General features: G+C 38.5%; 1 protein-coding gene and 2 pseudogenes across 1 annotated transcript; 2 read left to right on the forward strand and 1 right to left on the reverse strand.

Annotated features, from left to right (window-relative positions):
* Positions 1-3332: 3332 nt before the first annotated feature.
* On the reverse strand, positions 3333-4265 carry LOC149237364 (uncharacterized). Its single transcript, XM_089369250.1, has one exon. The coding sequence runs from the start codon at positions 4263-4265 to the stop codon at positions 3333-3335; it is 933 nt and encodes a 310-aa protein (XP_089225376.1).
* A 16990-nt stretch (positions 4266-21255) lies between these two features.
* Positions 21256-22752, forward strand: LOC149237365 (putative glutathione S-transferase GSTU6; annotated as a pseudogene).
* A 544-nt stretch (positions 22753-23296) lies between these two features.
* Positions 23297-23844, forward strand: LOC149237366 (glutathione S-transferase U17-like; annotated as a pseudogene).
* Positions 23845-26327: the final 2483 nt, after the last annotated feature.

Here is a 26327-nt window from a genome sequence, read left to right on the forward strand (position 1 = left end):
GAGATGCAATCTCTTTTGAACTGAGCATCATCAACCCTGTCCAAGGAACCTGAGAAGTAAGGTGTCGACTGTAACACGCCCTGATTTGCCATTCGATCTGCTACCTGGTTAGCAGTTCTCCTTACATGATGGAAGGATATGTTATGGGGATCATGAAGCTTTTCCTCCAGGGATTCCAGGCGGCTTAACAGCCTCTAGCTTGCTGCGATCTTGACTGCTTTGGCCCCTGCTTGTATTCTTTTAGCCGCCTCTATGAGTATAAAAGAATCGCCTTCAACTTCAAGTGGGGAGAAGTGTTGTTGTTCAGCGAGACATATTCCTTTCCAGAGACCTTCCAGTTCTACCGCGTTGTTTGTATCTGTGCCTAATTAGCCATAGTATAGATGTACCACTTCTCCTGTGTGTCGTCTGATGACTCCCCCAAATCCTGCAGGGCCAGGGTTACCTTTGGCCACTCCGTTGAAGTTCAGCTTGTATGAGTTGGGTGCAGGTGGGGACCATGAAGATTGAGAGGCAGGTCTAATAGATGGATTGGCAATTACCTTGATTAAGGCCGAGAGATCAAGATTCCATTCTTTCAGAATGCGGCGCTCCTGCTGAGTTTCAGGCATGTCATTGTCATTCCAGGCCCTGATGGTCAGGGTTTCTTGAATGTTTTTTTTGAGGATGAGCCAGAGGTCGTCTATAGATCTGGATTTGTTGTTGAAGATTCTGTGGTTGCGCTCCTTCCAGAGGGTCCAGTACAGAAAGCCTGGTGTAATACTCCACAAAGAGTTGAGAATCTGGCTTTTGAATGGTTTTTTGGCCCAGTTCCTTATATTTTCCGTTATATCCGCTTGTCTTTGGGTTACTCTCATGTTGCATTTGTCCACTTTCTCCCAGAGCTGCGTTGCTAATGGGCACGCTTCCATTAGATGACTAATTGTTTCACAATTAATGTTGCAGTTTGGGCATCTAGAAGGCCCGACAAATCCTCTTTTTATCAGATTGTCCCAAGTAAGAATGCGTTTTTTGCTTAGTAGCCATAAGAAGGTAGAGATCTTGGGCCATAGCCCTGAGTGCCAAACTTGTTCCCAGATTTGATCCTTGACCGCCTGGAGATTGGAATAGCGCAGGTGATGGGCTTCCTTTGTGGTGAATGTTCCTTTGGTTGTGTAGCCCCATCGGAGTTTATCCTGCTGCTCGGAGTGGCGGATTTTCCTGCTTATGAGTTCCTGATCAATATCTGTATATAGTTCTCCCTGCCAATCTATTTGCCAGAGTCGTGCTGGTTTCCATGTCTGAAAGTCATGCTGTGTGGATGGCTGCCAGAACTGATGAACCTGTGTGATGCTCTCTTGCTTCATATGCTCTTGCCAAAGAGGTTTGTGAAACAAATTTGCAAGTTTAGGGAGTTGCTGCCAGGAGTCTTACCAGAACCTGGCAATTTTGCCTGGGTGGATTTCCCAGAAACTATGTGCTTGTATGAAGCTGCTTTGAGTTTTTGCATTATTCCATATGAGAGATCCATGTGCTATAGGGTTGATTCGGATGAGATCACTCCATTGGCTGCCGTTGGCGTATTTTGCTTGCCATAGTTGAGCCCATGGGGTATTTGGCTTGGAGACCCAATTCCACCAAATTCATGCTCCCATTGTGTTATTGCTTTGAAGCGGGTCCCTAAGACCTAATCCGCCTTCTGATTTGGGTTTACAGACCTCTGACCAGTTGACAAGAGCCCACTTCTGATTCAGGCTTGTGGAGCCCCAGAGGAAGTTGCGTTGAAGATTGCGAATAGCTTTCAATACCCCTTTTGGAGCTGCCAGGATCGAGAAAAGATATAGCGGCATTGCTTGTAGTACTGATTTGATTAGGACTAGCCTACCTGCTAGATTTAAAGCCCGGAAAGTCCAGGATGAGAGTTTTGATTCCAGTTTATCCAAGAGAGTCCGCCATGACACCTGCTTGATGGCTGAGTCTGAAAGAGGAGCTCCCAGATATTTAGAGGGCAGGTGGGAGATTGTAAATCCCAGAATTCGGGCAATATTCCTTTGCGTGGAGGGAGGGGTATTGAAGAAGAAAAGTTGAGATTTTGCAGCATTGATGGAGGTGCCAGAGGCGTCAGAGAAGAGGGAGAGAAGTGATTTGAAAGCAGAGGCTTCTTTTGCTGAAGGGTGTCCGAAGAGCATAGTATCATCAACAAATTGCTGATGAGTCTGAGGAGATTGACCATGGAGAGAGATGCCTTTGAGAGTTTGAGTGGAGACTGCCGAATTGAGGGGCCTGCTGAGCCCTTCAGCCATTAAAACAAAGAGAAAGGGTGACAGAGGATCCCCTTGCCTGATGCCACGCGAGGGCCGAAAGGGAGAAGAGGGAGAGTCATTCAGAAGGACAGAGAAGCTGGGAGAAGAGATTAGGTTCATGATCCATCTTGTCCAGGTTACATTGAATCCAAAAGCTAAGAGCATTTTGTGAATGAAATTCCAGCTAAGCTTATCAAAGGCTTTTGAGAGGTCTAATTTAAGAAGCATACCTGGTTTTTTGAGAAGCTTTAGAGAATGTATGACTTCGTTGGATAGAATTATTCCATCCATGATTTGCCGCCCTTCAACGTAACCTGTCTATTTTGGAGAGATGAGCAGTGGAAGGAGAGGTTTGAGTCGATTCGCAATGACCTTTGAAATAAGTTTGTAAATCACATTGCACAATGCTATTGGTCTGTATTTCTCAGGTTTGTTTGATGCCGCTTCTTTGGGTACCAATGCTATGAAGGTGGAGTTGAGGGCTGGGAGTACCCAGTGCATGCTTCGGGATTCCTCCACTAAGTCCCATACTTCAACTTTAATGAGTTCCCAAAATTCATGAAAGAAATTGGCGGTGAATCCATCATGCCCTGGTGCCTTGCCATCTTTAAGCTGAGCCATAGCTTCTTCTACTTCCTTTAAGGATGTAGTTTGGAGCAATTTGTTGTTGTGATCCTCATTTATAATTTTTGGAATATGCTGCGTGATAGCTCTAATTGCCTCATCCCGGTTTCCTTCAGGTTCTTTAAGAATGTCCTTGAAGTATCCTGTAAATTCTTTTTCCATGTCTTCATGAGCCTCAATTCTTTCCCCCTGTTGATTGTTGACAAAGGTGATGTTGTTGTGCATACGCCGTTGTATGGTGGTTTTGTGGAAAAATTTTGTATTTTTCTCTCCATCTTTGAGCCAGCTGATTCTAGATTTTTGTCGCCATAAAGTTTCCTCTTGTTTTTGGCGTTCTTCAATTTGATTCCAGAGGCTCTGCTCCTGTTGAGTTTGTTCTTCTATGCGGCCTTCCAGAATGAGTGTTTGTTGTAGTGCTTTCATTTGCTATTCCAAATTTTGTTTGCTCTCCTGTATGTTGCCAAAGTGAGTTCGGTTCCATACTTTAAGGACTTGTTTCAGATTTTTCAGCTTTTGTTGAAACTGGTACATCTTAGCTCCCCCAGGCGGGGTATAAGATGCCCATGCATTATTGACCACATCCTTGAAATTGGAGTTGTTGAGCCAGAAGGCCTCGAATCGAAAGGGTCTGTTGCAACGATTGCCTGGTCTGGACCATTGGAGCAGAATCGGCCAGTGATTTGAGCCTCCTTGGGGTATAATTGAGGCATTAAAGTCCCCTCCAAGGTGGATCGCATTGTCTGAAATTAAGAATCGATCTAGCCTTGAGGCAATGTAGTGAGCACCTCGGCGCTTGTTGGACCAGGTGAAGGTGCCATTGGAAGTGGGGATGTCCATGAGCTGATTATCTTGAAGGAATTGCTTGAAGCTGCTACTATCACTATCGAGCCTGGTTCTGCCTCCTTGCTTTTCTTCCAAGGATTTTATTATATTGAAGTCGCCTCCTCCAATCCATAAGGGAAAGTGTCTATTATGATTGAGAATGGAAATCGTGTCCAGGATATCCAATTTTTGCTGGATTATCTGCGGGAAGTATACATTGGTGAGATGCCCATGTATGTTGGTTCCGATGAGATGGAAGGTGGCTTGAATTATATGAAGAGTGGCGTGAAAATTATCTAGTGAAACAGTCTGCGGGTTCCATAGAATGGCTAGACCGCCTGAAGCCCCAGAGGCATCTACAGAAATTGAGCTGCTGCCTGCCCATATTTTATTGCTTAGTCGGTCTATCACTGCACTGCTGCTTTTTGTTTCTTGAAGGAAAACTATAGCAGGTTTTTCTTGCATTATCAGGTTTTTGATCATTCTGTGTTTAGAGGCACTGTTGAGTCCTCTTACATTCCACGAAATGAGCTTCATGTAGACTGAGATTTTGGTTTATAGAACTTGGTCAACTTGGGGAATTGCCCCGAATCCATGAGTATTTCACCTACTATTATGGTTCTTTGAAGGTCTGTTTTTCTGCCCCTTTTTTTTGTATCTTTAAGGATCTTTTTTCCATCCCAGTGACTGCCTCCTTGTATTCCCAGGCTTTTGTGGTGCTGCACCTTGGTAAGGACTCCTTCAATTTTGTCTATTTGCCATGGGGGGATGGAGTTGTACTCTTTTTGTTTGCATGCTTTCTCAAGTTTGGAGATGTCTATCTTGGAGATTTCAAGCTCTTCTAGATCTATGTCTTCCGGATCTTCCTCCATCTCTATTGGGGTGTTTTGGTCCTCCTCCGCTGCAACTTCATGAAGGCTCAGGGCTAGAGCTGCATCGAAATCCATATCTGAAGCTTGTAGAGTTTCTTCCAATACTGTTTTCCCCTTGGAAGGGAATATGGGACCAAGATCTGTAACCACTTTGGCTTTCTCCATGGACGGGGTAGGAGCAGAGAAGGAGGATGCTGGGTCAGAGGAGAACAGGGGGTTGGAGTGGATAAGAGAAGGTGAGGGAGGGAGCGGCTGATCCGGGATATTAGAGATGGGGCTGTCTTGATTATCATGCGAGGCAAGAACAGAGAATCGATTTTGGGGGTTCGCTTTAAAGGCTTGATCTGGAGCTGCTTGGTTTTTCTTGGCATGCCTGCGGCGGGTGGGGACTTTGGTGAAACCTTCTGAATCCTTGTTGGAGTCATTAGATGGAGCCTTGGACTGAGCATTTAAGGGACAGTCTCGGAAAAGGTGGCCATTCTCATGGCATTTTCGGCAACGGAAAGGGATGTGCTCATAATCTAGAGTGTGTTTCCATTCATAGTCATCGTGAAAGAGACTTACCGTATCTGCAAGGGTCTTGGTCAGATGCATCTGGACGCAGATCCTAGCATAAGAGGTGTATTTGCGTGTCTTTGTTTCTGTTGCTACTTTGATGAAGGTCCCCAGTTTGTTGCCAATGTCTGCCAATGTTTCTTCTCTCCAATATTCCACGGGAAGGGAATACATTCTTATCCAAACAGGGGCCCAACTAAAGTCTTCTTTATCAGGGTTGAATCTAGGCTTCCATTCCGTTAGATACAAGCCTGAAGACTTAAAGAAGTATGGGCCTCCTTCGAATATCCTTATTTTGTCCTCTAAACAGTTGAAGATGGCTATGAAGAGGCCTTTCGGGCCAAGTTGCAGAGTTACTTGTCCTTTGGGCTTCCATTTTGAAGCTATCCATCCTTGTAAGGTTTTTTCTGTGGGCCAGAATCCCAAGAACTTTCCTATGACTGCGTGGTCCTGCATGAATTGGATTTCCCCATTGATGCGATGGCTTGGCAGTTCGACCTTGATCGGTTCTGCGGCTTTTGGAATACAAGTAGCTGAGGTCACCTTTGTCGGAGGTGTCTCTGTTTTAGCGTGCTCATTATCGCCTTCTTTGTCTTCTTCATTCTGAACTGAATGCATATGTTCCCCATTCGTCCTTTTCTTGTCTTTCTCAGATTCTCGTCCTGTGCCTGCAGGGTGCAGAGTCACAGGCTTCTGCGTCTTGTCAGTTGAGGTCGGGTCCATTGGAGGGGAGGCAGAGCTCTCCCCTCCTGCAGCGAGTGCCATAGGTGGCTTTCAGTGATAGAACCTGCGGCAGCAATGGCTGGTCTGTTCAGCGGCGGCTAGGGTTTGGAGTCGGCAGCTGGTGAATCGCATCAGAGCGTTTTTTCTCATACCCTAATGTATCGTTGTTGGTTCAATATTATGAGTTATCTCGGAACCCTTTTTTTTTTAAATAAAAAAACGCTTCCTTATTAATAAAAATTAAAAAAACACATAGTAAATATAACATATTTCTTGATTCGAGGGCTACATTGTTGAATTTGTTATAGATACTACTTAGTCATATAGTGAAGTTGAGAGAAATTTTTTCGAAGGACCACAAGGAAGATTTGCGAAATAACTATTCACCTCGATATAAATGTTTTCAAGTGACGAAGGAGTAAAATTATGAGGTTAGATAACATGAATAGTTGAATATATTCACACGCAACAGAGGGAGTGGGGGCTAACGAACAAATGAATTGAGGGTAGAAAGGTGACAAATACAAAAGGATAATTATGTGGGTCAAGGATGATGAGGCATTAGAGAGATAGGAGAACAAAACATACCAAACAATTTAAAACATGACCATCAACACAGGAAGAAAATGCGATAGAAGAATCTAGTGGAGTGTTATGCAATGGGATGATACTTTGGTGCAGTAGTGAAGTGAGAGAGATATATATATATCGCAAATTGTGAGAGATAGAAGGGAAACAGGAAATGCCAATGAAGGAACTAGAAGGAAGCATCATAGACGAAGTTGGGTCAATCACATGTTCGATGGAATGCCACATCTATAGGATAACAAGATATTTTGTAAGGATAAAGGAAAGGAAATATAAGGAGACCTTCATGTCATCATGGAATGAGAAGAAATGGTGTATTCTAGTGACCCTACTTAGGCCAAACATTGCATAGAGCCCATGACCTTTCATGCGTTGCCACGTCAAGAAGTAAGATCACCCAGAAGTTATTATAATTAAATCCAAATAGTGAAGGGAATAGTGATAATAATCAGAATAGTGGAAGTAGTCCAGCAAGATCTAGGATGCCAACAAATCAATCAAAAGTTTCATAGTGTGGAACTACGTAGAGAATGGTAATGGACGTTGATCCTTCTATGCGAATTACGTTCTTTCACTGTGTTGGATCGGAGGATCCCAAACAAAATATTTTTGTATGTGAGAAAGTTTGGAATGTTAAATAGGTACTAGATGAATAGAAAAAGGTGGCACAATTGTATACCACTATTAGGGACCACATGTTAACATGGTACATGAAATTAAAGAACACTGTGCTAGGAGGGAGAGGTTGAGGATTATGGGAGATCAAGAAAGCCTTGTTAAAGGAGTTTCGAAAAAAAAACCAAAGTCCTAGTGTATCACATAGGTCAAGGAGATTGAGCAGTTAAAGCCATACATTCAAAGAATTATTAGAATTATTATCATTTCCAATTCCTAGTGTGTTGCATAGAGAATCATTCATTGTAATTCCATTTCCCAATATACATGTTTTGTGGAGAACCTACGTTAACTTAGTACATTGGAACTTAATTATTTAGATCCTCCTGGTGGAAATCTAATTATCATATGTACCATTTCCATGGATAAATCATGTGATTGATGTGATGTTATTAATTCTAAATGTAACTAAAGTGAACTGTAATGCACTCATGTGTATTTAAGTCAAGATTGAGTATATGAAAAATTTAAGGGTCATGTATTAAATACTAATAAAAGAATTCGTTGTGGAAAAATGGCATTGCCATAGTAATATAAATCATAGCAAAGATCTTCATTCATATATATATAGATATAACAAGTATGTACTATAGAGATTTATTTATCTCAATGATAACTTGAGATTCTTTTGTATGTAAGTGAAAAATTAATAGATCAATTTAATCTTAATTTTGAGAGATTTGATTATTTTTAATAATGAAATATTTTTTTATTATTTTTAATAATGAAATATTTTTTAATTATTTTTAATAATGAAATATTTTTTAATAATATTATTTTAAATTAAAATTTAAATCAAATTTATATTTTCATAATATATATTTTTATACATAAAAGGTTGAAATAAAAATATTTTTTTATTACTATTTCTTTTATTAATATTTATAGATATTCTATTTAAATTTCATATTAACATTAAAATAATTATACATGTTTAATTATTTTATTATTTATATAGAATTATGAAGGAATTATATATTTCTTTTATATTAGGTTATAAAAAATATATTTCAATACAATAAATAGTTAAAAGAATTAATTAATCTACTTCTCTCTTATCAAATAATGTAAAGTTAGTTAAAAGAATTAATTAATCATTTTCAATAAAATATCTACTTTCCACTTCCTCTGGGTATGTGACTTGGAAATTATCTATTCGAAACTCTGGGTGGCCTGCCTCTTGAACTGTGGACCAAAGAATCTATGCAAAAAATAGGAAATGCTATTGGGCGATTCATATACATCGATCCTAGGTGTATTGGGGCAAAAGACAAGCGGGTGGCCTGGATTCTCATAGAAAAGGAATTCAAAGGGGGTTTTCCAGAGCCTATTGATTTAACTTGGGAGCTGTCCAAAATTCAACAACGATTAGATTATTGGGGCATCCCATTTAGGTGTTCAAATTGTCACAAAACTAGACACCTTTTTCGTAATTGTCCTCGTCGCCCTAGCGGTAAACAGAAGAAAAAGTTCCATGCTGTAAATATTCCTGTTTCGACATATGAAAGAGAAAATTCGGCATATGAATGGCCTAACACCATGGAGGTCTATCGGGCTCCAGTCATAACTAATGGCGTCCTATCCTTGCCGAAAGGCCGTTCCCTAGATTGATCTGCCAGTCTTCCGCAATCTCGATCTGTATCTGTGAACCCTACAAATCGTAATTCTAACTATTCTGCTGATCGACCCTGTTCTTCCACTATTTCTAAGACTCCCTTGCTGTCCTTTTTTTACCTGTCGGCCAGAGTAACGTGCTTCTCCAATATTTCTCCACCTCATGAATTGGAACCAGACCCTGAGATTCCCCTCCCTCCTGCATCTTCTAAGCCTCCATGTATTGATCCTGTGTCTGCCCATATTCAATACATATCTTCATCACCCCAATCCCCTTCCTCTCACATTCGACCCATCCAAAGATTCCCATCTTCCCCCTCACTTGGTCGCTCTTTTGATATAAATAATAAATCTCCATATATAGCTCACTCCCCTAAACCTCCATCCCTTGGACATGTACCTAACCGTAAAGGTAAGGCTCCATATATCCCTATTTCCCCTCCACTATCCCCTCGAACCTCTCCCCGTAATTCTTTTGATCAGGATATTAACCTCCTTCTTAAAAAAGCATCTTTAAAACTTCAGCCATTAACTGTCCATCGACCCAATCGTTCCCCCTTGCCCAATATTAGCCCTAATTCGGCTAGAAACATAACTGTCCACCGCAAAGAGAAGCATGGTAGTAGACACTTTCGGGGTAGGAAGGGAAGACAGGACTCATCAACCCGAGATCTTTCCTTAATTGACATTCCTATTACAGAAATTGCAGTTGAAGATATTCCTCATAAAAGGCCTCTTAGAGCATGTCGGCATAATGATGTTCCCAAATGATCGACATTCTATCAATGAACATTCGGGGCCTTGGAGCTGACCCCAAATTTCTGGCCCTAAAAAATATTTTTGTCTCTTCAAAATCTAAAATGCTTCTTATACAGGAAACCATGCACGATAGCTCACAAACCATTTCTTACTTCAGGCGGATGCTACCAACATGGCATATGGTCGCTTCAAATGCTGTGGGCATGTCTGGAGGACTAGCTGTATTATGGGACCCTAAATGGATTACGGCTGGTGCTTTTCAATGTTTCGCTGGCATTCTTGTGCTGGCCCATTTCTGTGGATATTCAGCCCCCATTCACATATTGAATATTTATGCTCCATATAAAAACCGGTTCCCTTTCTGGAATTATCTTCATTCTTCTGAACTACTTGAAATTGACTCTTTGATAATTGGTGGAGATTTTAATTGCACCTTTTGTAATGACAAAATATGTGGCAATGGCAAGAAATATGATTCGATGGGGAGATTCATTCGGGATTCATTCCCTCTGAGATGAAATTTCCTGTGGTCTTTGCTGTCATCGTTATCGTCCGTCTGATTTGATGTTAGACGATTCGAATAATTGCTACCGTTGGATCAAATAGCCGGTTTCCATAATAACTTTTCAAACTACCTAGCGCTTGCCATACTCAAGGAACCATTGTTTCTCTCTCATCTTCGGCAACTGCAGAAACATGTCAGAGATTGAGGTGAAGGTGGAGCATTATGGGTTGTGGAATTGAAGAGTTTTATTTTTTCAGTATTTCTGTGGGTAAATTAGCTGCAACTCCATTCGCTTCAGAATGCTGCCATCTTGATTTATGCAGGTTTATGGTTGAAAATTCTTTAAAATTGTCGAAGGCTTTGGAGTGGAAATTATGATTTTGAGGATTTTGAGCTGAAGCCCTAAGGAACTCTTCAAATTTGAAAATAGAGCTTGAAATACTACTGATATAAAGCCAGGTGTGCTAATCTGGTGTAAAATTGTGTATATTTTGAATTCAGACCTTAAATAATGTTTATTCAAGGACGGACATTTTTCTCAGCAATCGTTTTAAAAGTTATGCATTGTTGATACTTAAATTTCTGTGCAGGCATGTGATCGCCTTAGTGAAACAAGTCTCGGGCAATTCAGTAGGTAATTTTGTTAAATAAATTGTTTGAATTCAGACCGAAGTATGAAAACGAAACGACTAATCGACCAAATCTGGACGAAATTTTAAAGGAATCTACGTCTATTTCTTTGCTTCGTGGTTCACAGACTGAAAGTTCTTTGGTAGGCTTATTTTCTTTTCATTTTCGTCTAATCGAGCTTAAATCTGAAATAGCAGGACAGCTCCGATACATCGCTCAGCAGAATGCTTTCTTAAGCTCTTTAGCTGCGAAGCAAACTGCACCTCACCCGACCAGATTTTATTCCGGGGATGTTGATGTCTACGACGAAGTGCTCGCAGAGAACGTATACACAGGTTCACAGTTCGATTCTCGTAAGGAGGGCCGAAAATTTTCAAAGATATGCTTAAAATTTTAAAGTTCAATATGCGCGGGCACGCGCAGTAATAATATTGACCGTGACCGGAAATTGACGGGGACGCGTCACAAGAAAGGGAACACAGTACCTGTTGGCGTATCCATTAAATCCTACGATTATGCCATCCACTTAAGGAATGGCGCCGCCTATCACGAGTCTCATCTGTTTGAGGTCTTTCCTTCTGATCCGGCTGAGAACCATGAGGTATGGCCCATTATCTATCCCAATGCGGCATGAAACAAAGTCAAAAATTGATCCGAAACTAGATCAAGTTTGGGGCATCAGAACATGACTTTGTTGTTTCTGATGCGAAGATCCGATCACTTTGTTGTTTCTGATGCGAAGATCTGATCACAAAAAAGTGTTTGATACGGACCAAACAATAAGCACATGACGAGTGTAGTAATAATTCGACTGCCTAAGCAGTACCCGTGGAACCTGTAATTTGTATTATTGAAATAGTTACGCCGTAAGGCGTTTCCTTTTGAAATCAATTATCCTAGCCTCGGTCGTGTCTTATTGTTCATCGTAGATTGGTGGTGTTAGACGATTGAACAAATTTTGATCGTTGATCGAAAACTGAAATAAAAATAACGGGGAGAGAAGGGGCAGGTAAAGCGATTCGGTAAGACTCTGAGTCCCTTCATTGTGCTGGTTCGCATAGCACTTGCTAGGTATCGATTACCAGTTCAGGGAAGAGAATCTCAGAGCTAAGAGCGGGCTGCTCCTGAAATCGAACCCTGTTCGCAAGAATTCCCAAAGATCCATATGACCGAGCCATTGCTCATTTCTGGGCTGCCTTTGTAGACGATAAGGTAATTTAGTTCATTCTTAGTAATCGCCTGCATTCGTATCTCATCGATCCTTTCCTTATCTGCTATTTGTGTCTTGGAAAGTTAAAAATATTATTTTTCTATTCAATAACCAGTGCTTCGCAGGAAAACCGTATTTTGGAGGGGATCAGATCGGGTTGATTGACATCGCATTGGGTGGCTTGTCAGCGATTATCAAAGGCCTCGAGAAGGCTACCGATAGCATTTTAATAGATCTAGAGAAAATGCCATTGCTGAGCACATGGATGGATCGATTCTGTAAATCCGATGGACTGAAAGAAGTGATGCCTGATTTTGCGAAGCAGCCGAAATTTATGTCCATTGTCATTCCGCTGTTGAGCAAAACGTTCAACTTTCAGTTACGTTCTAGAATAAAACGTTTCATTTATCCTCCCATTAACAGAATTGTTCAAGTGCATCTTTCTTTCTTCTTTCTTCTTCTTTTTTTTTTGTCATTCCACTTTCTGTTTAATCAAGATAGGTGGCAATCAGTCTGTCTTTTTTGTTTCTTTCCATTTTCTGTTAATTTGGATAGGTTGTAATTAACAAACAGGAAAGTAAATTTTTAATAATATTTTTTGTAAATATTTAATTTAAAAATGATTTAATCATATGATTTACATATGCAAGAAAGTTAATAGTGTAAATTTTATCCATTGATATAATGATAACTACCAAAAATATACTGGGATCTTTAAATTTACATCGAACCATCAAATAATTAATTAAAAGAATGATTAAAATACTCAATTCCAATAGGAAAACTCCTAAAATATCAAATAAAAATAGTTTTATTTCACTGGTCTCTAAATTAAGGGTTGAAGAAGACGCTGAGGTGTTGGTAGAGGTCGAAGTGTTCGCTCTCTCAGACATATTGGTCAATAAAAGTATGCCAAGTGTGCAACTATTTCGGTCAATGCAATTTAAATAATAAAGCTGATGCACTTTATTGATTCTAATTACAGTGTATTTCTTGATTTATATTTGTTTGGGCATGCATTACTAAATTTTCATGTTGACCTACAAAATGCCAAAATTAGCAAGCAGGGATGATACAGATCTCAAAGATGTGGACTTAGGGCTCTCTGATCCCTACAGAGCAAGAAGTTTGACTTAGAGTTTTGTTCCTCATGTCCGCATATGTGAATGCAATGCAGCCAAACTTTTGTCCCTTAAGGATGCATTCATTCATGAAAATGTAGGACATACAGTATGCCAATACGCCTCCACTGTACCAGCGAACTTTGCGTTTAGAGTGTCTGACTTTTACACGCTTTCACCACGGGTTTGAGGTAGTATCCAACGCTGCTGTTTATATGCTTAAGCATAAAAAACGCAACAAGTATGTTGTTGCTAGGCAATGGGCAAAAAGTGTTTTTTTAGTTTTTCCTATGTCATCTTTATGTTTCCATCCAATGTTAAATAGTTGTAAAGCAACTCCTCTCGGTATTCTTCCCAATCACGTTGCTGCTAACATATTTAAATATTTCGTTAGCATTTATATGAGAATTCACCATTACAATATTTAACTTATGAGTAAAATATGAAAGAGGAAGAAGTAGCGGCTTAGTCTTTTTTTTTTTTAATTAACATTTTCATATAAAATGGAATACTTAATTATGCCGTAAGGCGTTTCTTTTTGAAATCAATTGCCCTAGCCGCCATCGTGTCCTATTGTTCATTATGCGGTAGGGCGTTTCCTTTTGAAATCAATTACCCTAGCTTCCATCATGTCCTATTGTTCACCGTAGATTGGTGGTGTTAGACAATTGAACGAATTTTGAAAACTGAAATAAAAAAACGGGGAGAGAAGGGGTAGGTAAAGCGGTACGGTATGACTCTGAGTCCCTTCATTGTGCGGGTTCGCATAGCACTTGCTAGGTATCGATTACCAGTTCGCGGAAGAGAATCTCAGAGCTAAGAGCGGGCTGCTCCTGAAATCGAACCCTGTTCGCAAGAATTCCCAAAGATCCATATGACCGAGCCATTGCTCGTTTCTGGGCTACCTTTGTAGACGATAAGGTAATTTAGTTCATTCTTAGTAATCGCCTGCATTCGTATCTCATTGATCCTTTCCTTATCTGCTATTTATGTCTTGGAAAGTTAAAAATATTATTTTTCTATTCAATAACCAGTGCTTCGCAGGAAAACCGTATTTTGGAGGGGATCAGATCGGGTTGCTTGACATCGCATTGGGTGGCTTGTCAGCGATTATCAAAGGCCTCGAGAAGGCTACCGATATCGTTTTAATAGATCCAGAGAAAATGCCATTGCTGAGCGCATGGATGGATCGATTCTGTAAATCCGATGGACTGAAAGAAGTGATGCCTGATTTTGCGAAGCAGCCGGAATTTATGTCCACTGTCATTCCGTTGTTCAATGTGCGTTGATTAGGAATGTAACAGAAACCATAATGAAAAGGAAGCGTTGATATAGAATGTAATAGAAACCAGAATGAAATGCAATTAATTTTTTGGAAAGATCCTTTATAGCTAGCATAAAGTGTTGCATAAAATACAAAACTTGTAAAGAGTAATTTTATACGGGACCTTGCTGCATTTTGGAAAACAATCCGGAATGTGAATGGTTCTCAGGACCATTTCTGGGCTTCAAATTCTGTTGTTGGTTCAATATTATGAGTTATCTCGGAACCATTTTTTTTAAATAAAAAAACGCCATTTTTTTCTAAATAAAAAAACGCTTCTGTATTAATAAAAATTAAAAAAATAGATAGTAAATATAACATATTTCTTGATTACAGGTGGCTTCCACAGCATTCATTACCTCGAAAAAAAAAAGTGAGGTCTCGGCTTGCTTGACATCGCATTGGGTGGTTTGTCAGCGATTATCAAAGGCCTCGAGAAGGCTACCGATAGCGTTTTAATAGATCCAGAGAAAATGCCATTGCTGAGCGCATGGATGGATCGATTCTGTAAATCCGATGGACTGAAAGAAGTAATGCCTGATTTTGCCAAGCAGCCGGAATTTATGTCCACTAGGAGAGCCAGTATGATCACCGCCTACAGCTAAATAGGGCAAACTTAGCACAGACAGAGGTTGTATTTGTTAAAATACATTAAATTTAGGTAGTCGAGTTAAGTTAAATTTAGGAAGTAGCCCAGTCCAGCCAAGCTGGCAGAATCTATATCCATTAGGAGAGCGAATCTTTTGGGTATGATATCACCACCTACTGCAAATTAGGGCAAACTATGCCGGCCTTATAAATGGAGGACAAGCAGAGAGATTTTATTTAAGATGAGTTTATCACCTACTGCAAATTAGGGCGAACTATGCCGGCCTTATAAATGGAGGACAAGAAGAGAGATTATATTTAAGATGAGTGTTATTCATAGTCTTTGTCTTTTTACTCATTTGGTCAGATTCAACTTTTGAGTCTAGCTGTTTTATGTTAATTAGTTTGAATAATGTTTTGGTGAATCTTGCGGGTACTATAGAGAGCTTTCTTGTCTTCAATGTGTATTGTTTTATTATGAACAAGTTTTTAATGAATCTCTCCGATACTGTAGCTGTCATTCCGCTGTTCAATGTGCATTGATTACGAATGTAACAGAAACCATAATGAAAAGGAAGCGTTGATATACAGTGTAGTAGAAACCAGAAAGAAATGCAATTAATTTTTTGGAAAGATCCTTTATAACTAGCATTAACTGTTGCATAAAATACAAAAGTTGTAAAGAGTAATTTTATACGGGACCTTGCTGCATTTTGGAAAACAATCCGGAATGTGAATGGTTTTCAGGACCATTTCTGGGCTTCAAATTCTATTGTTGGTTCAATATTATGAGTTATCTCGGAACCCTTTTTTTTTTAAATAAAAAAACGTTTCTTTATTAATAAAAATTAAAAAAACAAATAGTAAATATAACATATTTCTTGATTCGAGGGCTACATTGTTGAATTTGTTATAGATACTACTTAGTCATATAGTGAAGTTGAGCGAAATTTTTTCGAAGGACCACAAGGAAGATTTGTGAAATAACTATTCACCTCGATATAAATGTTTTTAAGTGACGAAGGAGTAAAATTATGAGGTTAGATAACATGAATAGTTGAATATATTCACGCGCAACAGAGGGAGTGGGGGCTAACGAACAAATGAATTGAGGGTAGAAAGGTGACAAATACAAAAGGATAATTATGTGGGTCAAGGATGATGAGGCATTAGAGAGATAGGAGAACAAAACATACCAAACAATTTAAAACATGACCATCAACACAGGAAGAAAATGCGATAGAAGAATCTAGTGGAGTGTTATGCAATGGGATGATACTTTGGTGCAGTAGTGAAGTGAGAGAGATATATATATCGCAAATTGTGAGAGATAGAAGGGAAACAGGAAATGCCAATGAAGGAACTAGAAGGAAGCATCATAGACGAAGTTGGGTCAATCACATGTTCGATGGAATGCCACATCTATAGGATAAAAAAGATATTTTGTAAGGATAAAGGAAAGGAAATATAAGGAGACCTTCATGTCATCATGGAATGAGAAGAAATGGTGTATTCTAGTGACCCTACTTAGGCCAAACACTGCATAGAGCCCATGACCTTTCATGCATTGCCACGTCAAGAAGTAAGATCACCCAGAAGTTATTATAATTAAATCCAAATAGTGAAGGGAATAGTGATAATAATCAGAATAGTGGAAGTAGTCCAGCAAGATCTAGGATGCCAACAAATCAATCAAAAGTTTCATAGTGTGGAACTACGTAGAGAATGGTAATGGACGTTGATCCTTCTATGCGAATTACGTTCTTTCACTGTGTTGGATCGGAGGATCCCAAACAAAATATTTTTGTATGTGAGAAAGTTTGGAATGTTAAATAGGTACTAGATGAATAGAAAAAGGTGGCACAATTGTATACCACTATTAGGGACCACATGTTAACATGGTACATGAAATTAAAGAACATTGTGCCAGGAGGGAGAGGTAGAGGATTATGGGAGATCAAGAAAGCCTTGTTAAAGGAGTTTCGAAAAAAAAAACCAAAGTCCTAGTGTATCACATAGGTCAAGGAGATTGAGCAGTTAAAGCCATACATTCAAAGAATTATTAGAATTATTATCATTTCCAATTCCTAGTTTGTTGCATAGAGAATCATTCATTGTACTTCCATTTCCCAATATACATGTTTTGTGGAGAACCTACGTTAACTTAGTACATTGGAACTTAATTATTTAGATCCTCCTGGTGGAAATCTAATTATCATATGTACCATTTCCATGGATAAATCATGTGATTGATGTGATGTTATTAATTCTAAATGTAACTACAGTGAACTGTAATGCACTCATGTGTATTTAAGTCAAGATTGAGTATATGAAAAATTTAAGGGTCATGTATTAAATACTAATAAAAGAATTCATTGTGGAAAAATGGCATTGCCATAGTAATATAAATCATAGCAAAGATCTTCATTCATATATATATAGATATAACAAGTATGTACTATAGAGATTTATTTATCTCAATGATAACTTGAGATTCTTTTGTATGTAAGTGAAAAATTAATAGATCAATTTAATCTTAATTTTGAGAGATTTGATTATTTTTAATAATGAAATATTTTTTGATTATTTTTAATAATGAAATATTTTTTAATTATTTTTAATAATGAAATATTTTTTAATAATATTATTTTAAATTAAAATTTAAATCAAATTTACATTTTCATAATATATATTTTTATACATAAAAGGTTGAAATAAAAATATTTTTTATTACTATTTCTTTTATTAATATTTATAGATATTCCATTTAAATTTCATATTAACATTTAAATTTCATATTTCTTTTATATTAGGTTATAAAAAGTATATTTCAATACAATAAATAGTTAAAAGAATTAATTAATCTACTTCTCTCTTATCAAATAATGTAAAGTTAGTTAAAAGAATTAATTAATCATTTTCAATAAAATATCTACTTTCCACTTCCTCTGGGTACGTGACTTGGAAATTATCTATTCGAAACTCTAGGTGGCCTACCTCTTGAACTGTGGACCAAAGAATCTATGCAAAAAATAGGAAATGCTATTGGGTGATTCATATACATCGATCCTAGGTGTATTGGGGCAAAAGACAAGCGGGTGGCCTGGATTCTCATAGGAAAGGAATTCAAAGCGGGTTTTCCAGAGCCTATTGATTTAACTTGGGAGCTGTCCAAAATTCAACAACGATTAGATTATTGGAGCATCCCATTTAGGTGTTCAAATTGTCACAAAACTAGACACCTTTTTCGTAATTGTCCTCGTCGCCCTAGCGGTAAACAGAAGAAAAAGTTCCATGCTGTAAATATTCCTGTTTCGACATATGAAAGAGAAAATTCGGCATATGAATGGCCTAATACCATGGATGTATATCGGGCTCCAGTCATAACTAATGGCGTCCTATCCTTGCCGAAAGGCCGTTCCCTAGATTGATCTGCCAGTCTTCCACAATCTCAATCTATATCTATGAACCCTACAAATCATAATTCTAACTATTCCGTTGATCGACCCTGTTCTTCCACTATTTCTAAGACTTTCTTGCTGTCCTTTTTTTACCTGTCGGCCAGAGTAACACGCTTCTCCAATATTTCTCCACCTCATGAATTGGAACCAGTCCCTGAGATTCCCCTCCCTCCAGCATCTTCTAAGCCTCCATGTATTCATCCTGTGTCTGCCCATATTCAATACATATCTTCATCACCCCAATCCCCTTCCTCTCACATTCGACCCATCCAAAGATTCCCGTCTTCCCCCTCACTTGGTCGCTCTTTTGATATAAATAATAAATCTCCATATATAGCTCACTCCCCTAAACCTCCATCCCTTGGACATGTACCTGACCGTAAAGGTAAGGCTCCATATATCCCTATTTCCCCTCCACTATCCCCTCGAACCTCTCCCCGTAATTCTTTTGATCAGGATATTAACCTCCTTCTTAAAAAAGCGTCTTTAAAACTTCAGCCATTAACTGTCCATCGACCCAATCGTTCCCCCTTGCCCAATATTAGCCCTAATTCGGCTAGAAACATAACTGTCCACCGCAAAGAGAAGCATGGTAGTAGACACTTTCGGGGTAGGAAGGGAAGACAGGACTCGTCAACCCGAGATCTTTCCTTAATTGACATTCCTATTACAGAAATTGCAGTTGAAGATATTCCTCATAAAAGGCCTCTTAGAGCATGTCGGCATAATGATGTTCCCAAATGATCGACATTCTATCAATGAACATTCGGGGCCTTGGAGCTGACCCCAAATTTCTGGCCCTCAAAAATATTTTTGTCTCTTCAAAATCTAAAATGCTTCTTATACAGGGAACCATGCATGATAGCTCACAAATCATTTCTTACTTCAGGCGGATGCTACCAACATGGAATATGGTCGCTTCAAATGTTGTGGGCATGTCTGGAGGACTAGCTGTATTATGGGACCCTAAATGGATTACGGCTGGTGCTTTTCAATGTTTCGCTGGCATTCTTGTGTTGGCCCATTTCTGTGGATATTCAGACCCCATTCACATATTGAATATTTATGCTCCATATAAAAACTGGTTCCCTTTCTGGAATTATCTTCTTTCTTCTGAACTACTTGAAATTGACTCTTTGATAATTGGTGGAGATTTTAATTGCACCTTTTGTAATGACAAAATATGGGGCAATGGCAAGAAATATGATTCGATGGGGAGATTCATTCGGGATTCATTCCCTCTGAGATGAAATTTCCCGTGGTCTTTGTTGTCATCGTCATCGTCCGTTTGATTTGATGTTAGACGATTCGAATAATTGCTACTGTTGGATCAAATAGCCGGTTTCCATAATAGCTTTGCAAACTACCTAGTGCTTGCCATACTCAAGGAACCATTGTTTCTCTCTCATCTTCGGCAACTGCAAAAACATGTCAGAGATTGAGGTGAAGGTGGAGCGTTATGGGTTGTGGAATTGAAGAGTTTTATTTTTTCAGTATTTCTGTGGGTAAATTAGCTGCAACTCCATTCGCTTCAGAATGCTGCCATCTTTATTTATGCAGGTTTATGGTTGAAAATTCTTTAAAATTGTTGAAAGCTTTGGAGTGGAAATTATGATTTTGAGGATTTTGAGCTGAAGCCCTAAGGAACTCTTCAAATTTGAAAATAGAGCTTGAAATACTACTGATCTGAAGCCAGGCGTGCTAATCTGGTGTAAAATTGTGTATATTTTGAATTCAGACCTTAAATAATGTTTATTCAAGGACGAACATTTTTCTCAGCAATCGTTTTAAAAGTTATGCATTGCTGATATTTAAATTTCTGTGCAGGCATGTGACCACCTTAGTGAAACAAGTCTCGGGCAATTCAGCAGGTATTTTTGTTAAATAAATTCTTTGAATTCGGACCGAAGTATGAAAAAGAAATGACTAATCGGCCAAATCCGGACGAAATTTTAAAGGAATCTGCGTCTATTTCTTTGCTTCGTGGTTCACAGACTGAAAGTTCTTTGGTAGGCTTATTTTCTTTTCATTTTCGTCTAATCGAGCTTAAATCTGAAATAGCAGGACAGCTCCGATACATCGCTCAACAGAACGCTTTCTTAAGCTCTTTAGCTGCGAAGCAAACTGCACCTCACCCGACCAGATTTTATTCCGGGGATGTTGATGTCTACGACGAAGTGCTCGCAGAGAAGGTATACACAGGTTCACAGTTCGATTCTCGTAAGGAGGGCCGAAAATTTTCAAAGATATGCTTAAAATTTTAAAGTTCAATATGCGCGGGCACGCGCAGTATTAATATTGACCGTGACCGGAAATTGATGGGGACGCGTCACAAGAAAGGGAACACAGTACTTGTTGGCGTATCCATTAAATCCTACGATTATGCCATCCACTTAAGGAATGGCGCCGCCTATCACAAGTCTCATCTGTTTGAGGTCTTTCCTTCTGATCCGGCTGAGAACCATGAGGTATGGCCCATTATCTATCCCAATGCGGCATGAAACAAAGTAAAAAATTGATCCGAAACTAGATCAAGTTTGGGGCATCAGAACATGACTTTTTTGTTTCTGATGTGAAGATCCGATCACTTTGTTGTTTCTGATGCGAAGATCTGATCACAAAAAAGTGTTTGATACGGAGAAAACAATAAGCACATGACGAGTGCAGTAATAATTCGACTGCCTAAGCAGTACTCGTGGAACCTGTAGTTTGTATTATTGAAATAGTTACGCCGTAAGGCGTTTCCTTTTGAAATCAATTGTCCTAGCCCCGGTCGTGTCTTATTGTTCACCGTAGATTGGTGGTGTTAGACGATTGAACGAATTTTGATCGTTGACCAAAAACTGAAATAAAGCTGAAATAAAAATAACGGGGAGAGAAGGGGCAGGTAAAGCGGTTCGGTATGACTCTGAGTCCCTTCATTGTGTGGGTTCGCATAGCACTTGCTAGGTATCGATTACCAGTTCGGGGAAGAGAATCTCAGAACTAAGAGCGGGCTGCTCCTGAAATCGAACCCTGTTCGCAAGAATTCCCAAAGATCCATATGACCGAGCCATTGCTCGTTTCTGGGCTGCCTTTGTAGACGATAAGGTAATTTAGTTAATTCTTATTAATCGCCTGCATTTGTATCTCATCGATCCTTTCCTTATCTGCTATTTGTGTCTTGGAAAGTTAAAAATATTATTTTTCTATTCAATAACCAGTGCTTCGCACGAAAACCGTATTTTGGAGGGGATCAGATTGGGTTGCTTGACATCGCATTGGGTGGCTTGTCAGCGATTATCAAAGGCCTCGAGAAGGCTACCGATATCATTTTAATAGATCCAGAGAAAATGCCATTGCTGAGCGCATGGATGGATCGATTCTGTAAATCCGATGGACTGAAAGAAGTGATGCCTGATTTTGCGAAGTAGCCAGAATTTATGTCCACTGTCATTCTGCTGTTGAGAAAAACGTTGAAATTTCAGTTAGGTTCTAGAATAAAACGTTTCATTTATCCTCCCATTAACAAAATTGTTCAAGTGCATCTTTCTTTCTTCTTTCTTCTTCTTTTTTTTTTTTCATTCCACTTTCTGTTGAATCAAGATAGGTGGCAATCAGTCTGTCTTTTTTGTTTCTTTCCATTTTCTGTTAATTTGGATAGGTTGTAATTAACAAACAGGAAAGTAAATTTTTAATAATATTTTTTGTAAATATTTAATTTAAAAATGATTTAATCATATGATTTACATATGCAAGAAAGTTAATAGTGTAAATTTTATCCATTGATATAATGATAACTACCAAAAATATACTGGGATCTTTAAATTTACATCGAACCATCAAATAATTAATTAAAAGAATGATTAAAATACTCAATTCCAATAGGAAAATTCCTAAAGTATCAAATAAAAATAGTTTTATTTCACTGGTCTCTAAATTAAGGGTTGAAGAAGACGTTGACGTGTTGGTAGAGGTCGAAGTGTTCGCTCTCTCAGACATATTGGTCAATAAAAGTATGCCAAGTGCGCAACTATTTCGGTCAATGCAATTTAAATAATAAAGCTGATGCACTTTATTGATTCTAATTACAGTGTATTTCTTGATTTATATTTGTTTGGGCATGCATTACTAAATTTTTATGTTGACCTACAAAATGCCAAAATTAGCAAGCAGGGATGATACAGATCTCAAACATGTGGACTTAGGGCTCTCCGATCCCTACAGAGCAAGAAGTTTGACTTAGATTTTTGTTCCTCATGTCCGCATATGTGAATGCAATGCAGCCAAACTTTTGTCCCTTAAGGATGCATTCATTCATGAAAATGTAGGACATACAGTATGCCAATACGCCTCCACTGTACCAGCGAACTTTGCATTTAGAGTGTCTGACTTTTACACGCTTTCACCATGGGTTTGAGGTAGTATCCAACGTTGTTGTTTATATGCTTAAGCATAAAAAACGCAACAAGTATGTTGTTGCTAGGCAACATGCAAAAAGTGTTTTTTTAGTTTTTCCTATGTCATCTTTATGTTTCCATCCAATGTTAAATAGTTGTAAAGCAACTCCTCTCGGTATTCTTCCCAATCACGTTGCTGCTAACATATTTAAATATTTCGTTAGCATTTATATGAGAATTCACCATTACAATATTTAACTTATGAGTAAAATATGAAAGAGGAAGAAGTAGCGGCTTAGTCTTTTTTTTTTTTTAATTAACATTTTCATATAAAATGGAATACTTAATTATGCCGTAAGGCGTTTCTTTTTGAAATCAATTGCCCTAGCCGCCATCGTGTCCTATTGTTCATTATGCCGTAAGGCGTTTCCTTTTGAAATCAATTGCCCTAGCCGCCATCGTGTCCTATTGTTCACCGTAGATTGGTGGTGTTAGACGATTGAACGAATTTTGAAAACTGAAATAAAAAAACGGGGAGAGAAGGGGCAGGTAAAGCGGTTCGGTATGACTCTGAGTCCCTTCATTGTGCGGGTTCGCATAGCACTTGCTAGGTATCGATTACCAGTTCGCGGAAGAGAATCTCAGAGCTAAGAGCGAGTTGCTCCTGAAATCGAACCCTGTTCGCAAGAATTCCCAAAGATCCATATGACCGAGCCATTGCTCGTTTCTGGGCTACCTTTGTAGACGATAAGGTTCATTCTTAGTAATCGCCTGCATTCATATCTCATTGATCCTTTCCTTATCTGCTATTTATGTCTTGGAAAGTTAAAAATATTATTTTTCTATTCAATAACCAGTGCTTCGCAGGAAAACCGTATTTTGGAGGGGATCAGATCGGGTTCCTTGACATCGCATTGGGTGGCTTGTCAACGATTATCAAAGGTCTTGAGAAGGCTACCGATATCATTTTAATAGATCCAGAGAAAATGCCATTGCTAAGCGCATGGATGGATCGATTATGTAAATCCGATGGACTGAAAGAAGTGCTGCCTGATTTTGTGAAGCAGCCGGAATTTATGTCCACTGTCATTCCGTTGTTCAATGTGCGTTGATTAGGAATGTAACAGAAACCATAATGAAAAGGAAGCGTTGATATAGAATGTAATAGAAACCAGAATGAAATGTAATTAATTTTTTGGAAAGATCCTTTATAGCTAGCATAAAGTGTTGCATAAAATACAAAACTTGTAAAGAGTAATTTTATACGGGACCTTGCTGCATTTTGGAAAACAATCCAGAATGTGAATGGTTCTAGGGACCATTTTTGGGCTTCAAATTCTGTTGTTGGTTCAATATTATGAGTTATCTCGGAACCGTTTTTTTTAAATAAAAAAACACCATTTTTTTCTAAATAAAAAAACGCTTCTGTATTAATAAAAATTAAAAAAACAGATAGTAAATATAACTTATTTCTTGATTACAGGTGGCTTCCATAGCATTCATTACCTCGAAAAAAAGAAAGTGAGGTCTCGTCTTGCTTGACATCGCATTGGGCGGTTTGTCAGCGATTATCAAAGGCCTCGAGAAGGCTATCGAAAGCGTTTTAATAGATCCAGAGAAAATGCCATTGCTGAGCGCATGGATGGATCGATTCTGTAAATCCGATGGACTGAAAGAAGTAATGCATGATTTTGCCAATCAGTCGGAATTTATGTCCACTAGGAGAGCCAGTATGATCACCGCCTACAGCTAAATAGGGAAAACTTAGCACAGACAGAGGTTGTATTTGTTAAAATACATTAAATTTAGGTAGTCGAGTCAAGTTAAATTTAGGAAGTAGCCCGATCCAGCCAATCTGGCAGAATCTATATCCATTAGGAGAGCGAATCTTTTGGGTATGATATCACCACCTACTGCAAATTAGGGCGAACTATGCCGGCCTTATAAATGGAGGACAAGCAGAGAGATTTTATTTAAGATGAGTTTATCACCTACTGCAAATTAGGGCGAACTATGCCGGCCTTATAAATGGAGGACAAGAAGAGAGATTATATTTAAGATGAGTGTTATTCATAGTCTTTGTCTTTTTACTCATTTGGTCAGATTCAACTTTTGAGTCTAGCTGTTTTATGTTAATTAGTCTGAATAATGTTTTGGTGAATCTCGCCGGTACTATAGAGAGCTTTCCTGTCTTCAATGTGTATTGTTTTATTATGAACAAGTTTTTAATGAATCTCTCCGATACTGTAGCTGTCATTCCGCTGTTCAATGTGCGTTGATTACGAATGTAACAGAAACCATAATGAAAAGGAAGCGTTGATATAGAGTGTAGTAGAAACCAGAAAGAAATGCAATTAATTTTTTGGAAAGATCCTTTATAGCTAGCATAAAGTGTTGCATAAAATACAAAAGTTGTAAAGAGTAATTTTATACGGGACCTTGCTGCATTTTGGAAAACAATCCGGAATGTGAATGGTTTTCAGGACCATTTCTGGGCTTCAAATTCTGTTGTTGGTTCAATATTATGAGTTATCTCGGAACCCTTTTTTTTTAAATAAAAAAACGCTTCTTTATTAATAAAAATTAAAAAAACACATAGTAAATATAACATATTTCTTGATTCGAGGGCTACATTGTTGAATTTGTGATAGATACTACTTAGTCATATAGTGAAGTTGAGAGAAATTTTTTCGAAGGACCACAAGGAAGATTTGTGAAATAACTATTCACCTCGATATAAATGTTTTTAAGTGACGAAGGAGTAAAATTATGAGGTCAGATAACATGAATAGTTGAATATATTCACGCACAACAGAGGGAGTGGGGGCTAACGAACAAATGAATTGAGGGTAGAAAGGTGACAAATACAAAAGGATAATTATGTGGGTCAAGGATGATGAGGCATTAGAGAGATAGGAGAACAAAACATACCAAACAATTTAAAACATGACCATCAACACAGGAAGAAAATGCGATAGAAGAATCTAGTGGAGTGTTATGCAATGGGATGATACTTTGGTGCAGTAGTGAAGTGAGAGAGATATATATATATCGCAAATTGTGAGAGATAGAAGGGAAACAGGAAATGCCAATGAAGGAACTAGAAGGAAGCATCATAAACAAACTTGGGTCAATCACATGTTCGATGGAATGCCACATCTATAGGATAACAAGATATTTTGTAAGGATAAAGGAAAGGAAATATAAGGAGACCTTCATGTCATCATGGAATGAGAAGAAATGGTGTATTCTAGTGACGCTACTTAGGTCAAACATTACATAGAGCCCATGACTTTTCATGCTTTTCCACGTCAAGAAGTAAGATCACCCAGAAGTTATTATAATTAAATCCAAATAGTGAAGGGAATAGTGATAATAATCAGAATAGTGGAAGTAGTCCAACAAGATCTAGGATGCCAACAAATCAATCAAAAGTTTCATAGTGTGGAACTACGTAGAGAATGGTAATGGACGTTGATCCTTCTATGCGAATTACGTTCTTTCACTGTGTTGGATCGGAGGATCCCAAACAAAATATTTTTGTATGTGAGAAAGTTTGGAATGTTAAATAGGTACTAGATGAATAGAAAAAGGT

The sequence above is a fragment of the Pinus tabuliformis genome, chromosome 8 (genome assembly GCF_031772625.1).
Source record: "Pinus tabuliformis cultivar Carrire ecotype Pingquan chromosome 8, CPIR1, whole genome shotgun sequence".
NCBI classification, from domain to species: domain Eukaryota; kingdom Viridiplantae; phylum Streptophyta; class Pinopsida; order Pinales; family Pinaceae; genus Pinus; species Pinus tabuliformis.